At 41.2% G+C, this 24,189-nt stretch overlaps 1 protein-coding gene across 1 annotated transcript in view; it reads left to right on the forward strand.

The window, feature by feature from the left end:
- Positions 1-24,189, forward strand: part of SNAI3 (snail family transcriptional repressor 3) — a 117,940-nt gene that overhangs the window by 72,943 nt on the left and 20,808 nt on the right. Inside the window, exon 2 of the mRNA XM_044081709.1 lies at positions 9,660-10,289. Coding sequence (XP_043937644.1) covers positions 9,660-10,289 — 630 coding nt within the window. The remainder of the gene's footprint in view (positions 1-9,659; positions 10,290-24,189) is intronic.

Below are 24,189 nucleotides of genomic sequence, written 5' to 3' on the forward strand. Positions count from 1 at the left end.
ATCCACAAGGGGGGATCCACCTTGGATCCCGGAAACTACCATCCCATCAGTCTGACAAGCCTTATCTGCAAGGCCATGCAGCGTATTATCATGGAACTTATAAACAAAGACATTGGCAACCTTCAAACACTGGACCCCACCCAGTTTGGGTTTGTGAAGGGCCGATCTTGTCTCCTGAACCTGATTGACTTCTTTGAATCAGTCTCCAGAGCCATGGACAAGGGTAAGGTGGTCCACACAGCCTATCTAGACCTTGCCAAGGCCTTTGACACCATCCGCCACTCTGGAATCATAGATAAACTTACTAAGTTGGGTATTAATCCCTATGTCACCCAATGGGTTGCTAAATGGCTTACTGATAGAACCCACACTGTAAAAGTAGCCGACTCCAAATCCAGCTCCAGACAAGTGACAAGTGGAGTACCTCAGGGTTCAGTCCTGGGGCGCTCTTGTTTGGCATCTACTTCTCTGAAGTACAGGTCAACACTAAGGGACTCTGGCTAACAAAGTTTGCAGATGACTGCAAACTGGGAGCCATTATTGAATCCCCAAATGATGTGTATACTCTACAAAAGGGCCTTACAGAAACAGATGCTTGGTGCCAGAGCCATGGGCTCAAGCTCAATGCCAAGAAATGTATTGTTATCCCTTTGGGAAAAAACATGTATCCATGAATTACCATATAGGTGGCAGTACACTAAACACAGAAAGTGTGATAAGAGACTTAGGGACACAGGTGGACAGTGGTCTCACCTTCGATAACCACATCGCCACAACAGTCAGGAAATCCTTCTATGTAGCACACCTCATCACGAAGGGCTTTTCATCCAGAAAAATGGAGGTCATTGTCCCACTGTACTCATCCCTCATTAGACCCATTATAGAATACAACGCCCCATTTGGTATGTACCTCTCAAGACATCTGCAACAACTGGAAAGGCTTCAGAAATACCTCACTAAAAGAATCACAGGCCTAAAGCAGATGCCCTACGCTGACCGCCTTAAAAACTCCAGCTATACTCTGTCGCATATCATCTACTCAGAGGTGATCTCTGCTTAACATACAAGGCCATGTCAAACCCAGAGCTGTTGGACATGCTACACGTAAAGAAATCCCAATCCCTCAGAGCTACACGCTCCAGGGATCTAAACCTTGTCATCACAATAAACAAAACATGCTGGAGGGATAGGTTCCTGACCCAGAGACTACCCAGACTCTGGAATAGATTGCCCATACATGTCAAGCAGAGTGCCTCTTTGGACCTCTTCAAGAGGAACCTTGACGTTTGGATGGGAGAAAGGAAATTCACTCCAGGGATCACGTCAGTCACCCTGCTAGACAGGGGTCCAGGAAAGTAAATAATGTGGGAAGAAATAGCCAGGGAATTGTTATGGCTAGGCTTGTATAGGCCCTAGGGCTGATAGCCTAGTACCAACCTATGAACCTATGAAACCCACACAGTTGCACACCTACACAATAACCCCAGTGTAGCCCCTCATTGGGAAGACCCCCTCATCTCTTGAGAGGAAGATTACTTATATGGCCAGTGCTTCTTAACCTCATGGGCAGTGCGATTTGGCTGTGGTCACATTCCTGGACTCTGATGTATATCATAAGCAGTCGTTACTGTGGTTGACTGACAGGCTGTTCTCCATCTTTTAAATGTTTTATTAACATTCAGAAAAACTGGAATACTACATAGCAAGAAACAATGCCACTTACATTATTATGTGACTCCGAGCAAAACACATTTTGGAGTTAGTGTTTTCGCATTATAATGCAATAATTCTTGTTAATAACTTAACATCAGAATGGAGTACAGCTGAGTGCTTAAGCCATAAATATAATATTCTCTTCATATTTATGAAACTTTACAATACAAAAAGAAATAAGCCATCCTTACATACAATGCTGATAAATATTATTAGGAACTCAAGACTCGGACATTTTTCAGAGATGCCCTCATCAATTGCCAATATTTGATGTGTACTTGACAACAAATTTAAACTTACACTATCCAGTTTACTGTCCAAGCCATCTGGATAAGATGTTGTTTTGTAAGTGGGAGTAGGGAGAGAACAGTAACAAACCATGAATCCATAGTATACTGTATGCCTGATACTGTATACAAGACTATTGCCGAGACCCTCATGCTTCATTACAGTGAACACCCGATAAGCCCCCATGTACCTCTCAACCTGCAGGCATTGAAAATAGGAAAAAGGCCTTTGAAATGTAGGAGCATCCAATCAAAAAAATGTGAGCATCTAATTAGCATGACATTTGAATACCAAATAGCCCATAATTCTTCCCACTTACAGAAGGAATATGGGATACAGTACTACTTAGAAACACACTTAAAAAAATGAGTGACAAAAATGACTGACATTATAAGCACATTGTCAAAGAGACCATGTATAATCTGTAGACCTTAATGAACTGTTTTGTGAAAACTTTCCATGCAAGGTAATTTATTTTTGCTTCAGAAAAAGTGAGTTCTAAGATTTGTGTCCTCTTTCTTTAAATTACTGTTGTCAGTAGTATGTTGGTCATGTAGTGTGTTTTTCTGCGTAAAAGATAGGGATATACCTCCAAAAATATTGACATCCGGTACAGGTGTAAGTCACTCCTGAAAATAGGAATGTTCCAAAATAGGGACAGTTGAGATGTCAGGGCCTCCACATTCTGCTGCACATTTACTTCCATTCCATCTAGTTGGCCATCTACTCCATTCCTTATGCCAATCTTAGAAATCAAGCCAGAACTCACAGCTGGAAAGGTTAAGTTTGCCATCCTTTATACTGCACAATCCTCATAAGTATAAATAAGCAAGTTCCAGATAAAATAAAAATGCAAGAGCCTTTTATCCTTTGTTTTTTGCCATAACCTCTTTCAAGTTTAGCTATTAACACCTATGCCAGTTTTGAAATAGCAAAGGTTTATAACCACATGAATGTATTTCATGCTGTTTGACTAATATGACATATCAACAAATTCTGAAGAAGACAGCAAAAATGTGTTACTTCTCTGTATTAAAGTTATCATTTTGCCATATACTGTTAAACTGTATGCCAACTTATACTATATAACTTAAAGGCAATAAACTGGTAGGCTATAAGTATGCGGTGATTTTTTTTTAAATTTAGTAGTGCATTAGTTATGTGGCATTAGTACTAAAGAACACAAAAAATATATATTTCTAAAACTATCAAAGGCCACACAGCAGTACAGTAGCTTCTGCAGTGTTATGTAATATAATTAAATTCTATTACATTAAAATATCAGAGTTAATGGTAAGAAAAGGTGCTTAAATTGAGATAAAGCAAATCAGAAGATTAGGTTCAAAGGAAGTCAAAGGATCTCTTCATTGCCAAGTGTCAAGGCCTGTGTGATTAGAAAAGTGTATATGAAATGACAGTGTCCAGCTGGACCGGATAACTTGTTATCAAGCAGGATCTGGGAATGATTTATTCAAAATCCTGTGTGTGAATGAACTAGGAGGACTGGTGACCTATGGAATGGCCTGAGTATAGAACACAGATCTAGAGATTTGACCAGAGTGGGAAGAAGGAAATCATGTGTAGATATTCTTTAAACTTTTCCTTGCACCTGATCCTCAGAATTATCCTTGAGTCCCTCCATTGAGACATTCCTTCCCCTCAGAGTGACAGTGTTTTGGTATGTTTGTTTACCTTGGGATAAGAATTGCATACTGGGAGTGGTGCTGCTATCCATGGGGAAGTTGTGTTTCTTTTCTAGTTTAGACTTTTGTATGTGTGCTCAGTTAATGTCTCTGGTATTCAATGTGCAATGGGTATTGTAGGTATTGTGTGAGACTGTTACTTGCATGTATGAGTGACATAAACTTGGAGATGTTCCACTCCCCTCAAGACAAAAGGCACTGCTGGTTGTTTGATGTCTACTGAAGGCTTCAAATGGAGCATGTACTTCTAGGCACGTACTTCTCCAATTCTCTACAAAAGATCAAGTGTGTTAAGCTCCTTCTTTCTTCTCCCACCCTCATTTGGCTCCTCTAGTATGAGAACTGCATCGGGCAGCGCTGCTTAATTGGGTTTAAACCATTCCCAGCTCCACAAAGTCTGCTCTTCACTTTTTCCCTTAGAACTGATCTAGTTCTCATAATAAACACCCTATTCCCACTCTAAAGCCTGGCACTTGCTCACTAAAGCAATTATATAAGTCAGCACTAAAAAATTAAAAGCACTACACCCTCACTAACTCCCCTTGAGTACTTTGTTCCCCACTAGCCCTTTTTTTCAATTATAAAGGAATTCCCAATACTATTCTAGCATGTCCAAAGGTCAGTTGTCAATCTCCTCTCCGGTCCAGCTGGTGAATCTGGGAATCTTGAGGCAATGTTACAACTGCCTCATGTACACAGACAACCCTCTCCTCCTCCCAACAAATTCCAACACATGTGAGAGATGCAACCATATAGCCAAACTGGAGGCTAAGCTCTCTCAACTCAGTACTGGCGTAACCAGTCAGGAGGAGAAGGAAACCGCACTCGCTACAATTCCAGTCTCACATAGACCTACCACGACAGCAAACCAAACACATAAACACACAAAAACATACTCGGAGGCTCTAAATAAAAATCTGCCTAAGCAGCAGAGACCTCCAAAGCAGACACGCGAGCAACCGCTACCCCAAAACAAAACACGTGCAACACATAGCTCACAAAGCCAGTGTGCCGAACAGTCAAAGCCCATAAGGCTAAACAACACACCTGATACACTTGTAATAGGTGACTCTATCGTCAGGCACACTGACGTCCCGCTCACCAGGCTGAACAAGGAGAAGGTCACGGTGAGCTGCCTGTCGGGCGTTAGGATCCGCCACATAACACAAGCACTCAGGTCACTCCAAGGCAAGTACAAATATGACTCGGTCATTGTCCATGCTGTTGTGAATGACCTGAGACATACCTCCCTGGACTACATGAAAAGAGACATAGAGGAGCTCTCTGAGCATGTAGCCCAGGCTGGTATGACCCTGACCTTGAGTAGCATCTTACCCTCACCAAGAATGATGCCACAATATGAAGACAAGATGATCAATTTCAACAATTGGCTTAAGTATTGGTGTCATTCAAAGGGGATCCAATGCCTGTCTGCCTGGGATGACATGCTCGACAAGCCACGATGCTTCGCTAGGGACGGCTTGCACCTGTCACCCCTGGGCTTTCGGATATTGGCAAAGGCTCTTGCCACCCCCATAGTGCCTTTTTTAGGCAAGGCTCAAAAGACAAACCCACCTCCATCGGTATCACAAGGGATAAGAAACTAAGAGTAATGCTACTCAACGCCAGAAGTCTAAACCTGAAGATGCATGCACTCGAAACTCTCCTTAGCATGGAGAACATCGATATCTGTGCAGTAACAGAAACCTGGTTCAAGGCTCCCGAGAGCACCCCAGCACTACCAGGTTATACCTCATACCATGTTTTTCGGCCCCAAAACTTGGACCGAACCACAAAAGGAGGGGGAGTATCAATATTCGTCAAGGATACCCACACCTCCAGGTTGGTGGCACAGCACGAAACATCAGAGACTATCCATGTGCAACTAACAGTGGGTAAAACTGCTTTCCAGTTTATAGCCTGCTACAGACCACCCTCCCAAACCCAGGAACCCCACTCGGCCGTCCTGAGAACACTGGAAAATATGAAGGTCTCTCCAAACACCATTATATCGGGTGACTTCAACTACCCTAACATAGACTGGGAGCATTACTCTAGCTCCAACACCCTAGCCCAAAGGTTCCTAGAATTTATAAACTCAAATGCTATGGAACAACTTGTTGCCACTCCCACAAGAGGGGAAAACATACTGGACCTGATCATCACCAACATGGGGACTCTATGCTCCAGACCAGAAGTGTATCCCTCACTGGTAAGATCAGACCATAAACTAATCTCACTAGATATTCACATCCCGACCTCAGCCCCTGCCCAGAAAACCACAGTGAAAAACTTCTCTAAAGCAAATTTCACACTCCTCAAAACCGAGGTGGAATCCTTCAAAGCCCCCGGGCTTGTGGAAAATACGGCCCAGACCTCAGAATCCTTTATAAACACATTCTATGAACACCTTCAGGAATGCATGCATCATGCAATCCCAAATAAAACCAAGACCCAATCCTCCAAAGTTAGGCGTCCTGTCTGGTGGACCCCAGCCATAAACAAACTATACAATAGAAGGAGGAAGCTACTACATGATAGAGCAAAATCCCAAAAAGGGAAGGCATCTTTGATCAGTATTAGCAAAAAACTACGGGCACTCATAAAATCGTCTAAGGCCAGCTTTGAGAGAAAAATTGCACAGGACACTAAGGATAATCACAAGGCTTTCTTTAGTTATGTTAGGAACCTGGGTGGGAATTCCCAGATATGCTCAGAATTAGTCCAAAATTACAAAAAATACACCGAACCCACAGACATTGCCAACATCCTAGCTGACAGGTTCAGCGCAAACTTCTCCCCCCCTTCCCCACCAAAAGGGCAAATATCTATCCAAGTAGATTGCTGCCCCCCTGACATCTCAGATGCTCAGGTAAGAGCCGCCCTCTCCAAAGCAAAAAACACAGCATCAATGGGACCAGACAATGTCCCGGGCTGCGTCCTACATGAACTCCAAGAAGAACTAAACCCAAACATAAAACTACTGTTCAATCACAGCCTTACTACAGGATATGTACCCAAAGAGTGGCGTACAGCAACAGTGGTCCCTCTCCACAAAGGTGGTGCCTCAACGGATCCTGGAAACTGTTGCCCCATAAGCTTGACTAGCTTGGTCTGCAAAGCTATGGAAAGGATCATCATGGACCTCATAAATAAAGATATTGGGGACCTACAGACACTGGATCCTACCCAGTTCGGCTTTGTTAAGGGCAGATCCTGCCTCTTAAACCTGGTCGATTTCTTTGAAACAGTCACCAAGGCCATTGACGAGGGGAAGGTGGTCCACACAGCCTATCTGGACCTTGCAAAAGCCTTCGATACAATACCCCACTCGGGCATTATAGATAAGCTCACCAGCTTAAATATAAACCCCTATGTCACTAGATGGGTTGCAAACTGGCTCAAGGACAGAACCCACATGGTTAGAATTGCTGGAGCCATGTCAGACTCCAAACCAGTTACAAGTGGCATCCCACAAGGCTCAGTCCTGGGACCTCTCTTGTTCGGTATATATTTCTCGGAGGTACAGGCTAACCCAGAAGGACTGTGGCTGACTAAGTTCGCAGATGACTGCAAATTGGGCGCCATAATAGACTCTCCAGCCGACACAAGCATCCTACAAAAGGGCCTCATAGAAACAGACAACTGGTGCCAGAGCCATGGCCTCAAGCTAAACGCCAAAAAGTGTATAGTCATCCCCTTTGGCAAAAACAAAGTGCCCACAAATTACCACATAGATGGTAATCCATTAAGTACGGAAGAAGTAATTAGGGACCTGGGGACCCAAGTTGATAGCAATCTCTCATTTGACAACCACGTGGCCAAAGTGGTTAGAAAAACATTTTATATAGCCCACCTAATCATGAAGGGATTCACATCTAGATCAGGGGAGGTCATCGTGCCTCTTTACTCATCCCTCATCAGGCCTATAATTGAGTACAATGCCCCTTTTGGGATGTGCCTTACCAGACACCTGCAGCAACTGGAAAGACCCAAAAAGTACCTCACCAAGAGGATCAAAGGGCTCAAACAGATGCCATATGCTGCCCGGTTAAAGAAACTCCAGCTCTACTCAGTGGCATACCACCTGCTCAGAAGCAATCTGTGCTTGTCCAACCCGGAATTAATGGACATGCTGCACCTCAGAAAATCCAAATCCCATCGAGCTACGCGCTCGAGAGACTTGAACCTCAGCACTGAAATAAATAGGACATGCTGGAGGGACAGATTCATAACCCAGAGGCTCCCTTCACTCTGGAATAAAATCCCAGTCCAGGTTAGGCAGAGTCCCTCATTGACTCTCTTCAAGAGGAATTTTGATGAGTGGATGGGAGATAGTAGGTTTACCCCGGGTATCACTTCTGTGTCACTGTTAGACAGAGGCACAGTATACTAACCTCGAAAAAGGGCATAGCAAAATTCATTTAAAATGGGTGGCGAAAGCCAAACACACTCTGGCTAGGCTTATAAATGCCCTAGGGCAGATAGCCTAGTATAAACCTGTGAACCTATATATGGGTTACAGTCAGCGCCATGCCTCTCTACTGTCCAGATTTTGACAGAATGTCAAGATTTTTGGCCCATATTTTTGGCCTGTTCCTTGTAAAATTTGCGGTTTTCTTGGAAATCACTGAGGACTGAAGTCCCTAAATAATGACACATTTATAACAGCAATATTTGAAATCTGTCCCTATTTTTGGGCCTTTGCCCCCCCCCCCCCGTTATTTTAGGTTCTGTTAGATTTCTTGTTCTAAGAGGTTGAGAGGTATGGTCAGGGCTCTATCCCTGCATTCCACAGAGCCACTAACTTGTAGAAGAGTTCATCCAATGAAGCAGTTATGTGAAGGAGCACTGGTAAAGGTTGGACATCTTAGAGGTATGGACACCAGTGAAAGTTGGTTGAAGGAACCCAGGTTTACAAGGAAATTGCATAAAGAGTGGAAGAGAATATAATGGAATGTAATCTAGGGGAATGCTGACCTAGGACTACACTAATGTGATGCAAAACGTAGGTGGTGGAACACTGAGTGGGGAAATGCATGACCATTTGAGTACTGAGCTTAAGAAATACTTACCATATGGAGACCACTGACTTACAATGAATGAAGGAAACATCCTGAAAGTCAGTGTTGTTGTTGTCAGTATTGCTTCAGGACAAAGAGACAGGCATCTAATACCTCAACAAGTGAGAGAGAGGCACATAACACTGCAGTAGATCACATCTTTACAGATGACCTTGGTAACACCAGTCTTTTCCATCACTAAAAATGATACTCCGTGTAGGTATTTATAAAACTGTTGATGGTTCATGATAGACATTGGGCACAAAAGAAATGTAGATCTTGGCCATGAATGATGGTTGGAAGCAGTTATGGACTTGCACACCAGCTTTTACTGTCTTTCCATGCAGTAGCATAGCAGCCTTCTTTCTATGTAATTTGTTATAAAAGAGTCTTAAATATGCAGCACATATTCTAACACTATTACATTAGAAGTATTTAATTAGATAACACATAATACAGCAAGTGTACATCACTTTAAACATAGTTATCTTTATTGGTGACTCACTTTTACCCTTTTAATTTACATTTATGAAGCTGGGATATGTTGGTTCTCATGTACTAGGCAGAATGCTACCCCCTTGAAAATAAATCGGTATATCGTGGTTTACACTGTGTACATCCGGCTACACCCATGATGGAAGAATTGGTGTTCCCTTCATTTATAGGCAGGGCTAGTACCAGGCTCCCAGAAAACACTCTGGAATTGCATATATGATTTTCTGAGCCAACTGGATTCACCATACTAGTGAGGATGTCTGTGGCCAGTCATATGTTTAGTTGGTTGCTGGTCATAATCAAAGTTTCAGCAGATATGTTATTTTGTTTCTGTGTACAAATGAACAGTTGTGTTGAAATGTACAAATTCTCTTTTTTTTTTTCCCTTTTACCTTAGAAGTGACAACTGCACCATATTGCTGTGAAGGAATTATTTTACCCATGATTCTGCAGCCCAAGGATGGTCCATCTCTGTCACATGACCACTTCTGGGAAAGGAATGCCATTATTGCTAGGGTTTCCATGCCCTTTACTTCAGATGGACAGCTCAAGGCAACAACAAGTGCAAACTGCCCTGATCTAGCCTTCAGGCTGATGGACACTTTTTCTACCAGCGCCCAGTCTACACCTCTCAGAGACACATTAAATGACCTCAACGTGTCTTCCTGCATCTGCTCCAAGAAAAGGCCATTAAATGACTGTAGTACTTTTGTTGTTGAGAATGATACACAGAACAAAGTAAGTGGCACAGAAGGCCACAATATTACAGAACATCTGGAAAAGTTTGAATGCTCCGACTGCCACAAGATGTATCACTCATTCTCTGGACTGGCCATTCACACACAACTACAGTGCAGTCTGCAGACCAAGAAGTATTTTAGCTGTAAGTACTGTGATAAGGAATATGCAAGTCTGGGAGCACTGAAAATGCACATAAGAACTCACACATTGCCCTGTGTCTGCAAAATCTGTGGAAAAGCATTTTCAAGGCCTTGGCTATTACAGGGACATATAAGAACGCATACAGGTATGTTCACTCAGATTTAAATTTTCATGATCTTTTTTTGCAGAAGTTGCATATTTTCTAGTTAAATGTTTATCTCCTGAGCTTCTGATTTAACTAAGTACCTCTGTACCTCTTGATGAATTCAGAGGCAATTTTTTGACCATCAGATCACTGTTGCTAACCAGGTGATGCCACAAAGATGATGCTTCCTTCTGTAGTAGGCTTTGTAGAAGGCTTAGATTTAGACAAAAATGCTTACTGCGTTAAAGTGAATATTGTTTATTAGCAAACTAATTATGACTTTTTTTACAGCATCCTAGTTTATTTGATTTTGAGTAAAATGTTGTAGATAACAAACAACATTTAGAAACATAGGAACTAATCCGAAGAAAGAAATATTGCATTAAAGTGAACTGCCTCTAATATTTATTAACTTTTGGTGGTGGCAGCATCCTTAAAGACATTGATAATGTGTTTCAGTATGTCTAGTATTGGACAAGGTAAGAGGAATTTGCACAAACCAGTTTGCAAATGTAGCAAGTCTGAGAACCATAAAGTCATTTATTAATGGTGAAACAGTGAATTAAAAGTTGTAAGTCAGGGCATTCCAATTTAAACTCATTTTCACTCGGAAACTAGCTATATATATATATATATATATATATATATATATATATAAGTACATTAAAGTACAAGCTAGAGTTATTCTCACATCAAAAGTTGGGAGATAAGATTTTAGGGCTTTAGGGCTGCTTGCTTTTACTCCACTCACTGGACCCTGTTTATATGAGCTATCTGACTTCCTTGACATCATCAAATATTGTCCTTCACATCCCTCTCTTATGACTAAATAGTACTTCCATTTTACTCTGCAACTGTACCACAGTGGGAAGAGACACACTTATGGATGCTGTGTGACTTGATGTAAGGCTGCACACTTTGTATCATGATGACACACTTAATTAGAAACAGCCGGGTGACTAACAGTGCTTACTGCAGCATAACCAGACTAATAGAAAACAAATAGATAAAAATATCTATATACTGCACTAGATATGAAAGAACATTACACAGCATATGGTGTGTTTTGTAGAAAGGGGCAGAAACACAGTATCTTGGAATTTATACATCATCATACCACCCTGGGTACAATCCATGGTCTTCTAGCCAGACTTATATGTACTAGTCCTTTTATATGGACTTCCTGCTGTTTCTTGTCAGCACAGCCTTCCCAGTTACTTTGCTTACAACTGCATTTGTGTAAAGATAATGCTGCTTAACTGCTAGCAGAGACAAAACCGCTCTTTGTCATCCTATGCTGTTTTACTCATATCTCTAGAGAGTCAGCATTGACTTTCCTGTTCACAACAAGTACTGTTTGTATTACTTGCATACCTTGCATGTGAAATATCATGACAGTGTACATCGCACTGCATGCCTGTTATGACAGTATACATCATACTGCATGCCTGTTATGACAGTGTACATTGTACTGCATGCCTGTTATGATATAATTCACTTCTACATACTAGATAGTTAGGTTTCTACTAAGAAATATTCACAAGTGATTAATGTGTAGCAGGGGATATAGTAGTTCTAAAAAAGGTATATATTGTATATGCATGTTTTAATTCATTTTAACCTAGTAAACCCCATTGACACAAGTGAATGTTTTTTTCAGTGTGACCTTAGAGCATTGCTGTGGTCAGTTGACTTATTTATAGTCATGCAGAATGCAAATAGAGACTGAGGAATCAAACCTATGGTTATAAAGTGAAGCTCTCAGCAGGTCATAGCCTTAATGTTCTGTGCTGTACTGCTAGATATATACAAAGGGTAAACCTCAATATGTGTATGTGTACCTACCTAAATCTGGCAAGCTGGCAGAGTTATGGATTCAGCTGTGGGGTAATGAGTGTGTGGTGTGGTAGCAGGTATGTATAGGCAGTATTTGGGAAATACAGAGTTACGGTCTGGAGGGTGGTAGTGATGAGGATGAAACACTGGATGTAAAATTAACTATAACCAGTGCATTAATTTGATTATTTTCATAGTTTTAAAAAAAATCCAACAGTTTATGCATGTATAGGTTCATAGATTAGTACTAAGCTAACTGCCCTTGCGAGCCAATTATTCCTTGTGAGACTCAAACCCTGCACCTTGTGCTTGTAAGGCAAACACCTTAACCATTAGGCCACCCTCCTCATTATTTATTTTTGAGTACGTAGTGGACTGAACTACAAGGTCACTTTTCCAGCCACCACCTAGTTAAGTCAAAATAAAAGTACAAATAATAGTCAAAATCCAGGTTTATACAGAGAATCACAGAAATGCAAATACTTAATAATAAAAGCCAAGCTTATGGAGAGAATTGGTGTATACAAAATATGAAGGACATCAGATAAGAGGAAAAAATACAAAAGTATGAGAATGGGATAGTTACAATGGAAACAGAGGGGGGAAGACATGAAAGAATCAGATAGTAATTGTAACTTAGGCTAATAGATGAGTTGACACAAGTTATTAAGAGGCAGAGGAAGACTTTAACAGGAAATTTACATCCACTCTCCAGATAAAGTAATGTAGGAGCATCTAATGGTCCTAATTATGTTGTGTATGTGATGATTGTAAAAGTAATTTTGCTAAGAAAAAGGTGATGTACTAACTAAAGGATCAAGTGATAATTCCAAAAAGGAAGATGTGAGGATGAACTGTGGAAGTAAGAACATAGGGAATTCCAGATACTGGATTTTTGTTAGATTACTTTTATCCTGATGTAAGTTGGGGTGATGTGGGATATGAACCTGGAAAGGCTAATAATAGGCATCATGTGCAGGGACAAAAGAAAAGGGTTCTAGAGTTAGACAAATAAGATTGGATGAATGTAAGACCAGTAAAATTATGAATTAAAAAAAAATGCATCCCTCTATAGTAGAATAGATCCATAACCAAGTTATTGAGGGCAAAATGTAGGAAATTTAGTATATGTAAGAGATGCGCCGGGGTTAACAATGACCGCCACCAGTACTGTTGGCCAACAGGGTGCTGGCAGAAATTGGGCTACTGTTGGCCGAAGGAGGAGAAGAGGGGGAAGGCATGGCCGAAGGCAGGAAGAGAGGAGAAAGGCTAGGACTGTGGTAGTGAGGGTTTGAACTTTGAATGTTGGCAGTAAGACTGATATAGGGAGAGAGGTAGCCGATATGGACAGAAGGAAGTGGTGATGACTGTACCCATGGGTGAGAGAGTGGTGATTGGAGCAGATTTCAATGTGCATGTTGGTGAAGGGAACAGAGGGGATGAGGAAGTGATAGGTAGGTATGGTGTTAAGCAAAGGAATGCAGAAGGTCAGATGGTAGTGGATTTTGTGAAAAGGATAGACATGGCTGTGGTGAATATGTATTTTAACGAGAGGGAGGAGAATAGGTGAGATACAAGAGTGGAGAAAGATGCACACAGGTGGATTATATCTTATGTAGGAGGGCCAGTTTGAAGGAGATTGGAGACTGTAAAGTGGTGAACGAGGAAAGTGTAGTTAGGCAGCATAGGATGGTGGTTTGTAGGATGATGTTGGTGATCAAGAAGAGGAGGAGGAGTTTAAGGGCAGCACCAAGGATCAAATGGTGGAAATTGAAAAAGGGTAATTGTGAGGTGGAGTTCAGGGAAGAGTTAAGACAGGCACTGGGTGGCAGTGAAGAGTCACCAAAAAGCTGGGTAACTACAGCAGAGCCAGTAAGAGAGATGGCTAGAAAGGTGCTTGGTATGACATCTGGACAGAGGAAGGACAGCAAGAAGACATGGTGTTGGAATGAAGAAGTACAGGAGAGTATACAGAGAAAGAGGTTGGCAAAGAAGTGGGATTGTCAGAGAGATGAAGAAAGTAGACAGGTGTATAAGGAGATGAGGTGCATGGCAAAGAGAGAGGTGGTGAAGGCTAAGGATAAGGCATATGAAGAGTTGTATGAAAGGTTGGACACTAAGGAGGGAGAAAAAGACCTGTGCCGATTGGTTAGACAGAGGAACCAAGCTAGGAAAGACGTGCAGCAGTTAAAGGTGATAAAAGATAATGAGGGAAACGTACTCACAAGTGAGGAGAGTGTGTTGAGCAGATGGAAAGAGTACTTTGAGGGGTTGATGAATGAAGAGAATGAGAGGGAGAGAAGGTTGGATGATGTAGGGATAGTGAATCATGAAGTGCAATGGATTAGCAAGGAGGAAATAAGGATAGCTATGAAGAGGATGAAGAATGGAAAGGCTGTTGGCCCAGATGACATACCTGTGGAAGCATGGAGGTGTTTAGGTGAAATGGCAGTGAAGTTTCTAACCAGATTGTTTAATGAAATCTTGGAAAGTGAGAGGATGCCTGAGGAATGGAGAAAGTGTTTTGGTACCGATTTTTAAGAATAAGGGTGATGTGCAGAGCTGTACTAATTACAGAGGGATTAAACTTGATCAGTCACAGCATGAAGTTATGGGAAAGAGTAGTGGAAGCTAGGTTAAGAAGGGACGTGATGATTAGTGATCAGCAGTATGGTTTCATGCCAGGAAAGAGCACTACAGATGCGATGTTTGCTCTGAGAGTATTGATGGAGAAATACAAAGAAGGTCAGAAGGAGTTGCATTGTGTTTTTGTAGACTTAGAGAAAGCATATGACAGGGTGCCTAGAGAGGAATTGTGGTATTGTATGAGAAAGTCGGGAATGTCAGAGAAGTATGTAAGAGTGGTACAGGATATGTACGAGGGCAGTGTGACAGCGGTGAGGTCTGCGGTGGGAGTGATGGATGCATTTACGGTGCAGGTAGGATTACATCAAGTATCAGCTCTGAGCCCTTTCTTATTTGCAATGGTGATGGACAGGTTGACAGACTAGATCAGACAGGAGTGTCCGTGGACTATGATGTTTGAAGATGACATTGTTATTTGTAGTGAGAGTAGGGAACAGGTGGAGGAGACCCTAGAGAGATGGAGATATGCTCTAGAGAGAAGAGGAATGAAGGTCAGCAGGACTAAGACAGAATATATGTGTGTGAATGAGAGGGAGGATAGAGGAATGGTGATGATGCAAGGAGTAGAGGTGGCGAAGGTGGATGAGTTTAAATACTTGGGATCAGTAGTTCAGAGTAATGGTTAGTGTGGAAGAGAGGTGAAGAAGAGAGTACAGGCAGGATGGAGTGGGTGGAGAAGAGTGTCAGGAGTGATTTGTGACAGATGAGTACCAGTAAGAGTGAAAGGGAAGGTCTACAAGAGGGTAGTGAGACCAGCTATGTTATATGAGTTGGAGACAGTGGCATTGACAAAAAGGCAGGAGTTAGAGCTGGATGTGGCAGAGTTAAAGATGTTAAGATTTGCACTGGGTGGGACGAGGGTGGACAGGATTAGGAATAAGTATATTAGAGGGTCAGCCCAGGTTGAAAGGTTTGGAGACAAAGCCAGAGAGGCAAGGTTACATTGGTTTGGACATGTGCTGAGGATGGATCCTGAATATATTGGAAAAAAGATGCTAAGGTTGAAGCTACCAGGTAACAGGAAAAGAGGAAGGCCTAAGATAAGGTTTATGGATATGGTGAGAGAGGACATGCAGGTGGTTGGCGTGACAGAGCAAGATGCCGAAGACAGGAAGAAATGGAAACAGGTGATCCGCTGTGTCGACCCCTAATGGAAACAGCTGAAAGAAGATGATGATGATAATGAAGAGATGCAACTCATGTTACACCAAGAATTTTTAATAAGGCTAATAAAAAGATAAAAGTCATTTAAGAGACTGATTATGAGAATATTCTGTCTGAATGTTAGGACCATAAAAAACTATTGTTAAAGGTTCAGTACCACATATACGTCCAGTTGTATCTGAATGATTTCCGATTACATGTGAATGATTTAGTTAATGCCTTTAATTTACATTAATATTGTAATCTCCTTTGTTAAAAGTAGCTAATATGTCTCAATGTCAAAGACAGCTTCAGTGACAGTGAAGCTGTGCTAATATGCTTAGGGTCCTAGTTAGAACTGTTTTTTACTGGTCCAATTAACAGATTGTATTACTGTTGGCTCCTTAAAGTTATCCATCACTGTCTTTGGAATTTAGTGTAGCCATTAAAGCTTGATTGAAGTGGGAGCACTTTCTGCTTATATATTTAAACAAAGAAAACTATCTTCTGACTATTGCAATAACAAAACAGTAATAACTGCTTCTTGCAGTTTAATTTTTCACCAACCCTCCCACCCTTTTCCTCTTGTTTTAAAAGGCTGTGTTTCTGGTTTGCACCCCTTATGGTAATCTGACTTCCAAAGTGCCTCCCTCCCCCTTTAATTAATATTTTCTGTTGTGTAAGCTATTTAAGTACTTTTCCCATGAAGTGTTTTTCCATAGCTCAAAAAATACTGATTGCCTACTTAGCAAACCAGTATTGCTCTTGAGTAAACTCCCTGTAATGTAAATTGCCTCCTCTTCATTTTCCCAGAGCTCCCATATACTTGACGCCTTTTTAAGCTAACAATAGCTAGTAAGCATATCAAACAGGACTAATACCATATCCTAGCACTGTCTAACATATTGCACTTAAACTACCACCCAAGAAGATGCTGTTAAAACCTAATCCTTAAACCATAATAGCCTATCCTAATGCAGGACTGGATAATATGGATATGCAATTTCCAAATGTCTCTGTGGCCAGCTTGGTGAACATGGGTATCCTGAGACAATGTAGCAATTGCTTCATGTTCTTAGACAACCAGTTAATCCTTAAAGAAACTAACACAGTATGTGAGAGATGTAAATACACAGCTTCTTTGAAGACAAAAATCTGAATTACAAATGAGATTGTCAAGACCACACACATTTCACCCCTCACACATAACATTCACCTCAGTCATAGATCTTATACTGAGGCCATTAAAAAAAACCTTCTCAAACCTCAAAGACCTCCTAAGCCATCTAATGGCAACTCATTTCCTCAGCAATCACTAAAGCACACAACAAAAACAACACCAAAAACCACACGTAAGCCTATATGCAACGGTCCCTACAGAACGAAGTCCATCAGACTAGCAAGTGCTTTACATAATACTCTTGTCATTTTGATTATATGAAAAGACACATCATGGATCTCTTTGAACATAAAACAAACAGGAACCATAGTGAAATGCTTTAAAATAACAAAGAACCAAAAATCAGTAGTGTTCTTCCAAGGAATGGCAATGAAGTACAAATATGAGCTACAGGAGTTAATACCATTCCTTGGAAGAATGCTACTGATTTTTGGATCTCTCTGGATATTTTAACAGACAGGTAAGAACCTTGCACTGAGCAGTATTCTACGTTCACAAAGGATGATGCCACAGCCTGTATAAAATATGATTGATTTCAGTAATTGGCTTAGTTTCTGGTGTCGCACCAGGGGGATCAAATATCTGTTGGCATGGGGAGGACATGGTTAACAGAGCATAGTGCTTTGCCAAGGATGGTCTGCACCTGTCCCCCTAAGCTTTTAGATATTGGCTAAAGCTTTATCCACCCCCTTACAGCTGTTTTAGGGAATACCAAAATGACAAAGCTACCAACACAGCAAAAAAAAAAAAAAAAAAAAAAAAAAACTGAAAGGAACCTTAAGGTGTTATTGTTCAATACTAGGAGCCTAAACAAAAAAAAAAACCCTTACAAGCCTTCCTCACTCTGGAGAATGTAGAGTTCTGGAGTTTTGTGACATTACTGAGACTTGGTGTAAAGCTGTTGAAAGTACTCTGGCAGTGCAAGGCTACAGTGCCTTGCACATGTTTAGACCAACAATAGTACAGACAGGTACTAAAGGTGGTGGTGTCTTGATGTATGTTAGCAACAAATATAACTCCAGGTTGGTTCAACAGGATGATGTTATGGAGTTCATCCATGTGCAAGTCACCATAGATAAGGTTCCTTATGATATCCTAGCTAGCTATAGGTCACCATCTATGCCCAGAGAATATCACATCTCTTACCTAGACCAATTAGAGGCACTCTTCATCCAACCAAATAGCCTATTCATGGATGACTTTAACTACTCTACTATAGAATGGGAAACATTAATTGTCACAAATTCACAGTCATAATGCTTTCTGGACTTGTTAATACAATCACCCTGGACCAGACAGTACATGCTCCAACCAGAGGATCAAATCATTTGAGAGGGTTGCACCCTCTCCCATGTCACATCCTCACTAGTGAGGTTGAATCACAGAGATGTCTGCTTCAAAATAAAAATCAGCTCAGAAAACCCAACTAAACCTGTAACAGCTAGGAATTATTCTAAGACGAGCTATATTGTATTAAGCCACAGTTTGTCAAAATTCAAAGCTCCCCCAATCCTGAGACTGCAGCTACCTATGCATAATTATTCACAGAAACCCTGAACAAACATGTAAATGGCTGAACAGAGACTGCAATACATAGCAGAAGTAAGCCCAAAACAAGCATCGGAAACCAACCCCATTGGTAGTATCCTCACGTCATTTATTTATTTAATATTTGCTTACCAGGACAGTCCGACTGGGACAGAGCCCATTTTCAGTGGAGGCCTGGGGAGAAACACTCCAGATGCATGTATTTGGAAATGTCTCAAATGGAAGCCTCAATAAGATATATAAAATAAAAAAATCATGACCAAAAATCAGAAAGAGTGACTCCTATAAAGACAAGTGCTCTCTGATTCAACTAAAAATGAAACTGAGAGGTCTAAGTCCAACAAGGCCAACTATAATTTCAAGATAGCCTAATCACAAGACCTTCTTCAGCTATATCCAGAACCTTAAGGGTAATACACTGCTGTGTGCTTAACTGGTGGTAAATGGCACCACCTTCACCGATCAGGGAGACATAAATCTACTGCCTGATTAAATTCAGCTCTAACTTCACCCCCACTCCTCCCTGGCTACTCCCTGTAAAATCCTTACTAGCATACTCCCCCAACTGTTACCAGGGATCAGGTTCTGGCTGCACTCACTAAGGAAAAATACATTGCCTGAATGGGACTTGACAGTGTCCCTGGCTGCCTCTTGAAAGGATTTGAACTTCACTTGTGGCATAAATAGGACATATTGGAGAGACAGATATGTGACTCAAAGGATCCCTGCATTATGGAGTATTTTCCCAATTCAAGTGAATATGAGTTCATCCCTGACCCTACTTAAATGAACCTTGATCATCGGATGGGAAATTGCAAATTCATCCCCAGTTTGCTTCCCATGTCTCTGATGAACAGGAGCCATCAGTAAGTAAAATATTCCCCAAATAACATCCCCCTCAAAGCCCTTAGCTACCTCCTTACTAACATACTCCCTCCCAGCAGACACTCAAGGTACTCTGGGACAGAACTGGCCTGGAATGCATGGCTAGGCTTATAAAGCCCTAGCGGTCATTATTCTAGTAGCAACCTATCAACCTATATCAAATTTATTGTAATGCCTGGTAGTAGCCAACTACAGCTCTCCAAAGTGGATAACATCTCTTTGTCCATTCCTAGCAACACTGTACATATGGTTTGTTCAGCAGTGAAGAAGGTTAACTGGAATAGTAACCTGGACCCTGACTCTGTACCAGGTTGCTTTCCAGTCACTTTATCAAAGGAGCTTGCTCCTCTGCTTACAACTTTATTTAACATCTTACTGGAAAAATGTTATATACTCAAGACAGAAGTGGCAAACTTCATGACACCCATGCAGACAGACAATAGAGGTACGACTGTTGGATTCTACACAAATGCACTTTATAAGCACTTACACGAGTGCATGGATCATGCTATCCCTAACTGAACCAAGATGCTATCCTCCAAAAAAGGAAGCCAATCAGGTGGTCCCCTGCCATAAACAAACTCTACAACAGAAGAAAGAAACTGTTGCATAAAAGAGTAAAATCTCATGACTGGAGGAACTCCCTGGTCAGCCTCAGTAAGAAGCTGAGATCCCTCATAAAATCCTCCAAAGCTAGTTACGAAAACAAAATCACCACTGATTCTAAAGACAACCACAAAGCATTCTATAGCTATGTCAAGAATCTCAATGGCAACACTCAAATCTGCTCTGAGTTGCAGCACAATGGCACTAAATATACAGAACCAACTGATATTGATAACATCCTGGTAGGTAGGTTCAGTGCTAACTATACCCCCCCTCACCCACTAAAGGGCCCATCTGTATAGCAGAAGAATGCAAAGTTCCTATAATCATGGCTGCACAGATAAAAACCACATTCTCCAAAGCCAAGAACACAGCATCCATGGGACCTGACAACATGCCAGGCTGCATTCTACATGAACTGCAGAATGAACTGGCGCCCCACCTAAGCACCTTGTTGAATCATAGCCTCACCTCAGGCTTTGTGCCCACTGAATGGTGCACAGTGTTGGTTATCTCACTCCACAAAGGAGGAGCCACCATGGACCCTGGGAACTACCAACCCATTAACCTGGTCTGCAAGGCCATGGAACGTATCATTATGGATCTTATACACAAAGACATTGGTAATCTCCAAACTCTGGACCCTACCCAGTTTGGGTTTGTAAATGGCAGATCATGCCTCCTAAACCTGATAGACTTCTTTGAAGCAGTCACCAAAGCCGTAGATGAGGGTAAGGTGGTTCACACAGCCTATCTAGATCTTGCTAAGGCTTTTTACACCATCCCCCACTCTGGAATTTTAGATAAACTCACTAAACTAGGTATAAATCCCTATGTCACAAGATGGGTTGCCAACTGGCTCACTGACAGAACCCACACTGTGAAAGTAGCAGACTCCAAATCCGACTTCAGACCAGTGACAAGTGGAGTACCACAGGGTTCAGTCCTGGGTCCTCTCTTGTTTGGTATCTACTTTTCTGAAGTACAGGCTAACACAGAAGGTCTTTGACTAATGAAGTTCGCAGATGACTACAAACTAGGAGCCATAATCAAAACTCCTAATGATGTGAACATCCTACAAAAGGGCCTCACTGAGACAAATGCCTGGTGTCAAAGCCATGGCCTCAAGCTCAATGCCAAAAAGTGCACTGTCTTCCCCTTTGGTAAAAACTGTGTGCCCATGAGCTACCACATAGGTGGTAGTCTACTTAACACCGAAAGTGTGATAAGAGACCTTGGGACTCAGGTGGACAGTAGTCTCTCCTTTGATAATCACATCACCACAGTAGTCAGGAAATCCTTCTACATGGCACACCTCATCACAAAAGGTTTCTCATCCAGGAAAAAAGAGGTCATTGTTCCCCTCTACTCGTCACTCATTAGACCCATTATAGAGTACAACACTCCTTTTGGTATGTACCTCACAAGACATCTACAACAACTGGAAATGCCACAGAAATACCTCACAAAGAGGATTACCGGCCTCAAACAGATGCCCTACACAGACAGTTTCAAAAAACTCCAGCTTTACTCCGTTGCATATTGCCTACTCAGAGGCGATCTCTACTTAACATAGAAAGCTATGTCAAACCCAGAGCTGTTGGACATGCTCCACTTAAAGAAATCCCAATCCCTCTGAGTTACATGTTCTAGGGACCTAAACCTTGCCACTACAATAAACAGAACATGCTAGAGGGATAGATTCCTGTCCCAGAGACTTCCCATACTCTGGAACAAATACCTAGCTATATCAAACAAAGCTCCTCATTAGCACTCTTCAAGAAAAATCTTGATGATTGGATGGGAAATAGGAAATTCACCCCGGGGATCACTTTTGTGGCTCTGCTCGACAGGGACACAGGAAAATAATTTCCTTGGGTGGCAAAAGCCAGGGTACCTTTTTGGCTAGGCTTACATAGGTCCTAGGGCCAATAGCCTAGCACCTACCTATGAACATGTAAGTTGGCAAATGTGAACAGCTGACTTGATTAATAACTACAGACCTATTAACCTTATTTCTTTTTTTAACAAGAGACAGCTTTATTGAATTATCATGTATGATGTAGGCAGTCTTACATTGTTAAAAATGAAAAATCATATTGACATATTTTCAGTTGCAAACATTATACAACACACACAATTTTCTGTACAGAGCATTACACAGCTCATTCAATCTGTGCCTTCCCTTAAAACCTCATTCCTTCTCCAAAACATTATTATGCACGCTTTGTTCCCACAATTCTCATTTTTTTCTATGTAATTTGCTCCTACCCTTTTCTAAAGATACCACTTCCAGTTTTTTTTAATTTCTGTTACTATATTCACTACTTCTAATATTGTTAGTTTAGACTTTGATTTTCATTTTCCTAGTAATTGCTTTTTTTGGCAGCCACCAGTATTAAACTCAGCAAGGCCGTACTGTTATATCTAATCAATTCTCTTCTGTATCACAGCTCAAAAAAATAATTTCGTTAGTCCCACCAATTTGCTCACCTACAGTTTCTGACAGAGTAGTCTACAGGGAGTTTTTAAAGTCTGCCAACTCATTACATGCCCCAAAAATATGTTCCTAATTACCTCTTTCTTCCTCCACACATCCAAATTTGCAGTCTACCTGAGAAAAATTATTTCTACCCATACAAACACTTCCAAGCAAAAATCATAAATCTTCTAGATTTTGTTGCATATTTGTGAGCCATATATATATTCTGTCATTATTTCTTTGTGAACTGCTTATCCATTCTCTCATCCCAATTCTTTCTAACCTCCTCTGATTGATTGATTCCTGTAGTTATCATGCAATATTTTATATGCCCTACTGATTATCATTTTTAACAGCAATTTCTGTTCTAGATCCTAGTAAAAACGCTACCAGTGATGGTCTTTCCCTTAGGATTGCCTTGTTCCTTTCTCTTTGTCTTTCCTTGACAGGGAAGGCAATCTCTAGTCTGTAGTACATGTTTATTCTTGGCCTCTTCCCATTCTATTCCCTTTCGCCCTCTAATTATTTGCCCCCAGTACCCTGGTTCTTTTGCCAGTTTTCCTTAGTTCCTTTGCCAGTTTTCTCTTGTAAATTCCAACCCTCTCTTGCTTATTCACTACACCCCTAATTGTAGTCATCCCTATCAGCAGAATCTCCTTTCTCCATTCTGGTGTTGGCTTAGTTCTTAGAATACTTTTTTCTACTTTATGAACATAATATTCTGTATATTCTGTATGGTTATCGTTATTCTGAAGGAAAATCCAGCTTCAAAATCTTGTCACTCAGCAATGGAAAACAAAACTGCTTGGTGTGATAATTGATGACAACATCAGATTTGAACTCCACATTCAAAATAATATAAAAAATCAACAGAAACTTGGCATGCTTCATAGACATAAAAACTTTCTTACCAACACCACTAAAACCAACCACATACATCCTTCCTTCACTCTTATACGGTGGCTTACCAACTTGCAGGTATCTTAAAACTAAACTTGAAATATGCTACAACAAAGTTGCCAAATTTGCTGCTAATCTATAATACTCTACTCATCACTGCAAAGCCCTTAAAAGTTTGAAGTGGCTTGAACTACCCCACTACCTGGACTTCATACAATTAGTTACTGTCACATAATTTACAAACCCCATGCCTGTCCTGCACTAAGCTCTATTCTTCCTTCCTATTACCCAAACAGACACATTTGTTCTATTGATAAACAACTTCTTACCATCTGTAAGCCTCAAAAAGCAATTGGAAATGGCCTTTACTGCTACAATGTTGCCAAAAAATGGAATTATATTCCAACGCATTATTAGAACTGTAACTTATCCTTCAAGCATCTTGTGAAAGGCCACCTATCAAACTCGTGGCTCTGCTCATGTTATACCCCTGATTGAACATCAATCTCTTCTACATTTCTCCATCCCTATCTGTACAGATTTTCTACCCATCACCACTGCCTCACCTTCACCTGGCTATCCTACCCTCTCTACCACTTTACATAACCTCCTCCCCCATATGTATTAATCTATCCTGATCTCCCTACCACTTTATACTTGCAATAAAACTAAAC

The sequence above is a fragment of the Protopterus annectens genome, chromosome 8.part1 (genome assembly GCF_019279795.1).
Source record: "Protopterus annectens isolate FY-2018-M chromosome 8.part1, PAN1.0, whole genome shotgun sequence".
NCBI classification, from domain to species: Eukaryota; Metazoa; Chordata; order Ceratodontiformes; family Protopteridae; genus Protopterus; species Protopterus annectens.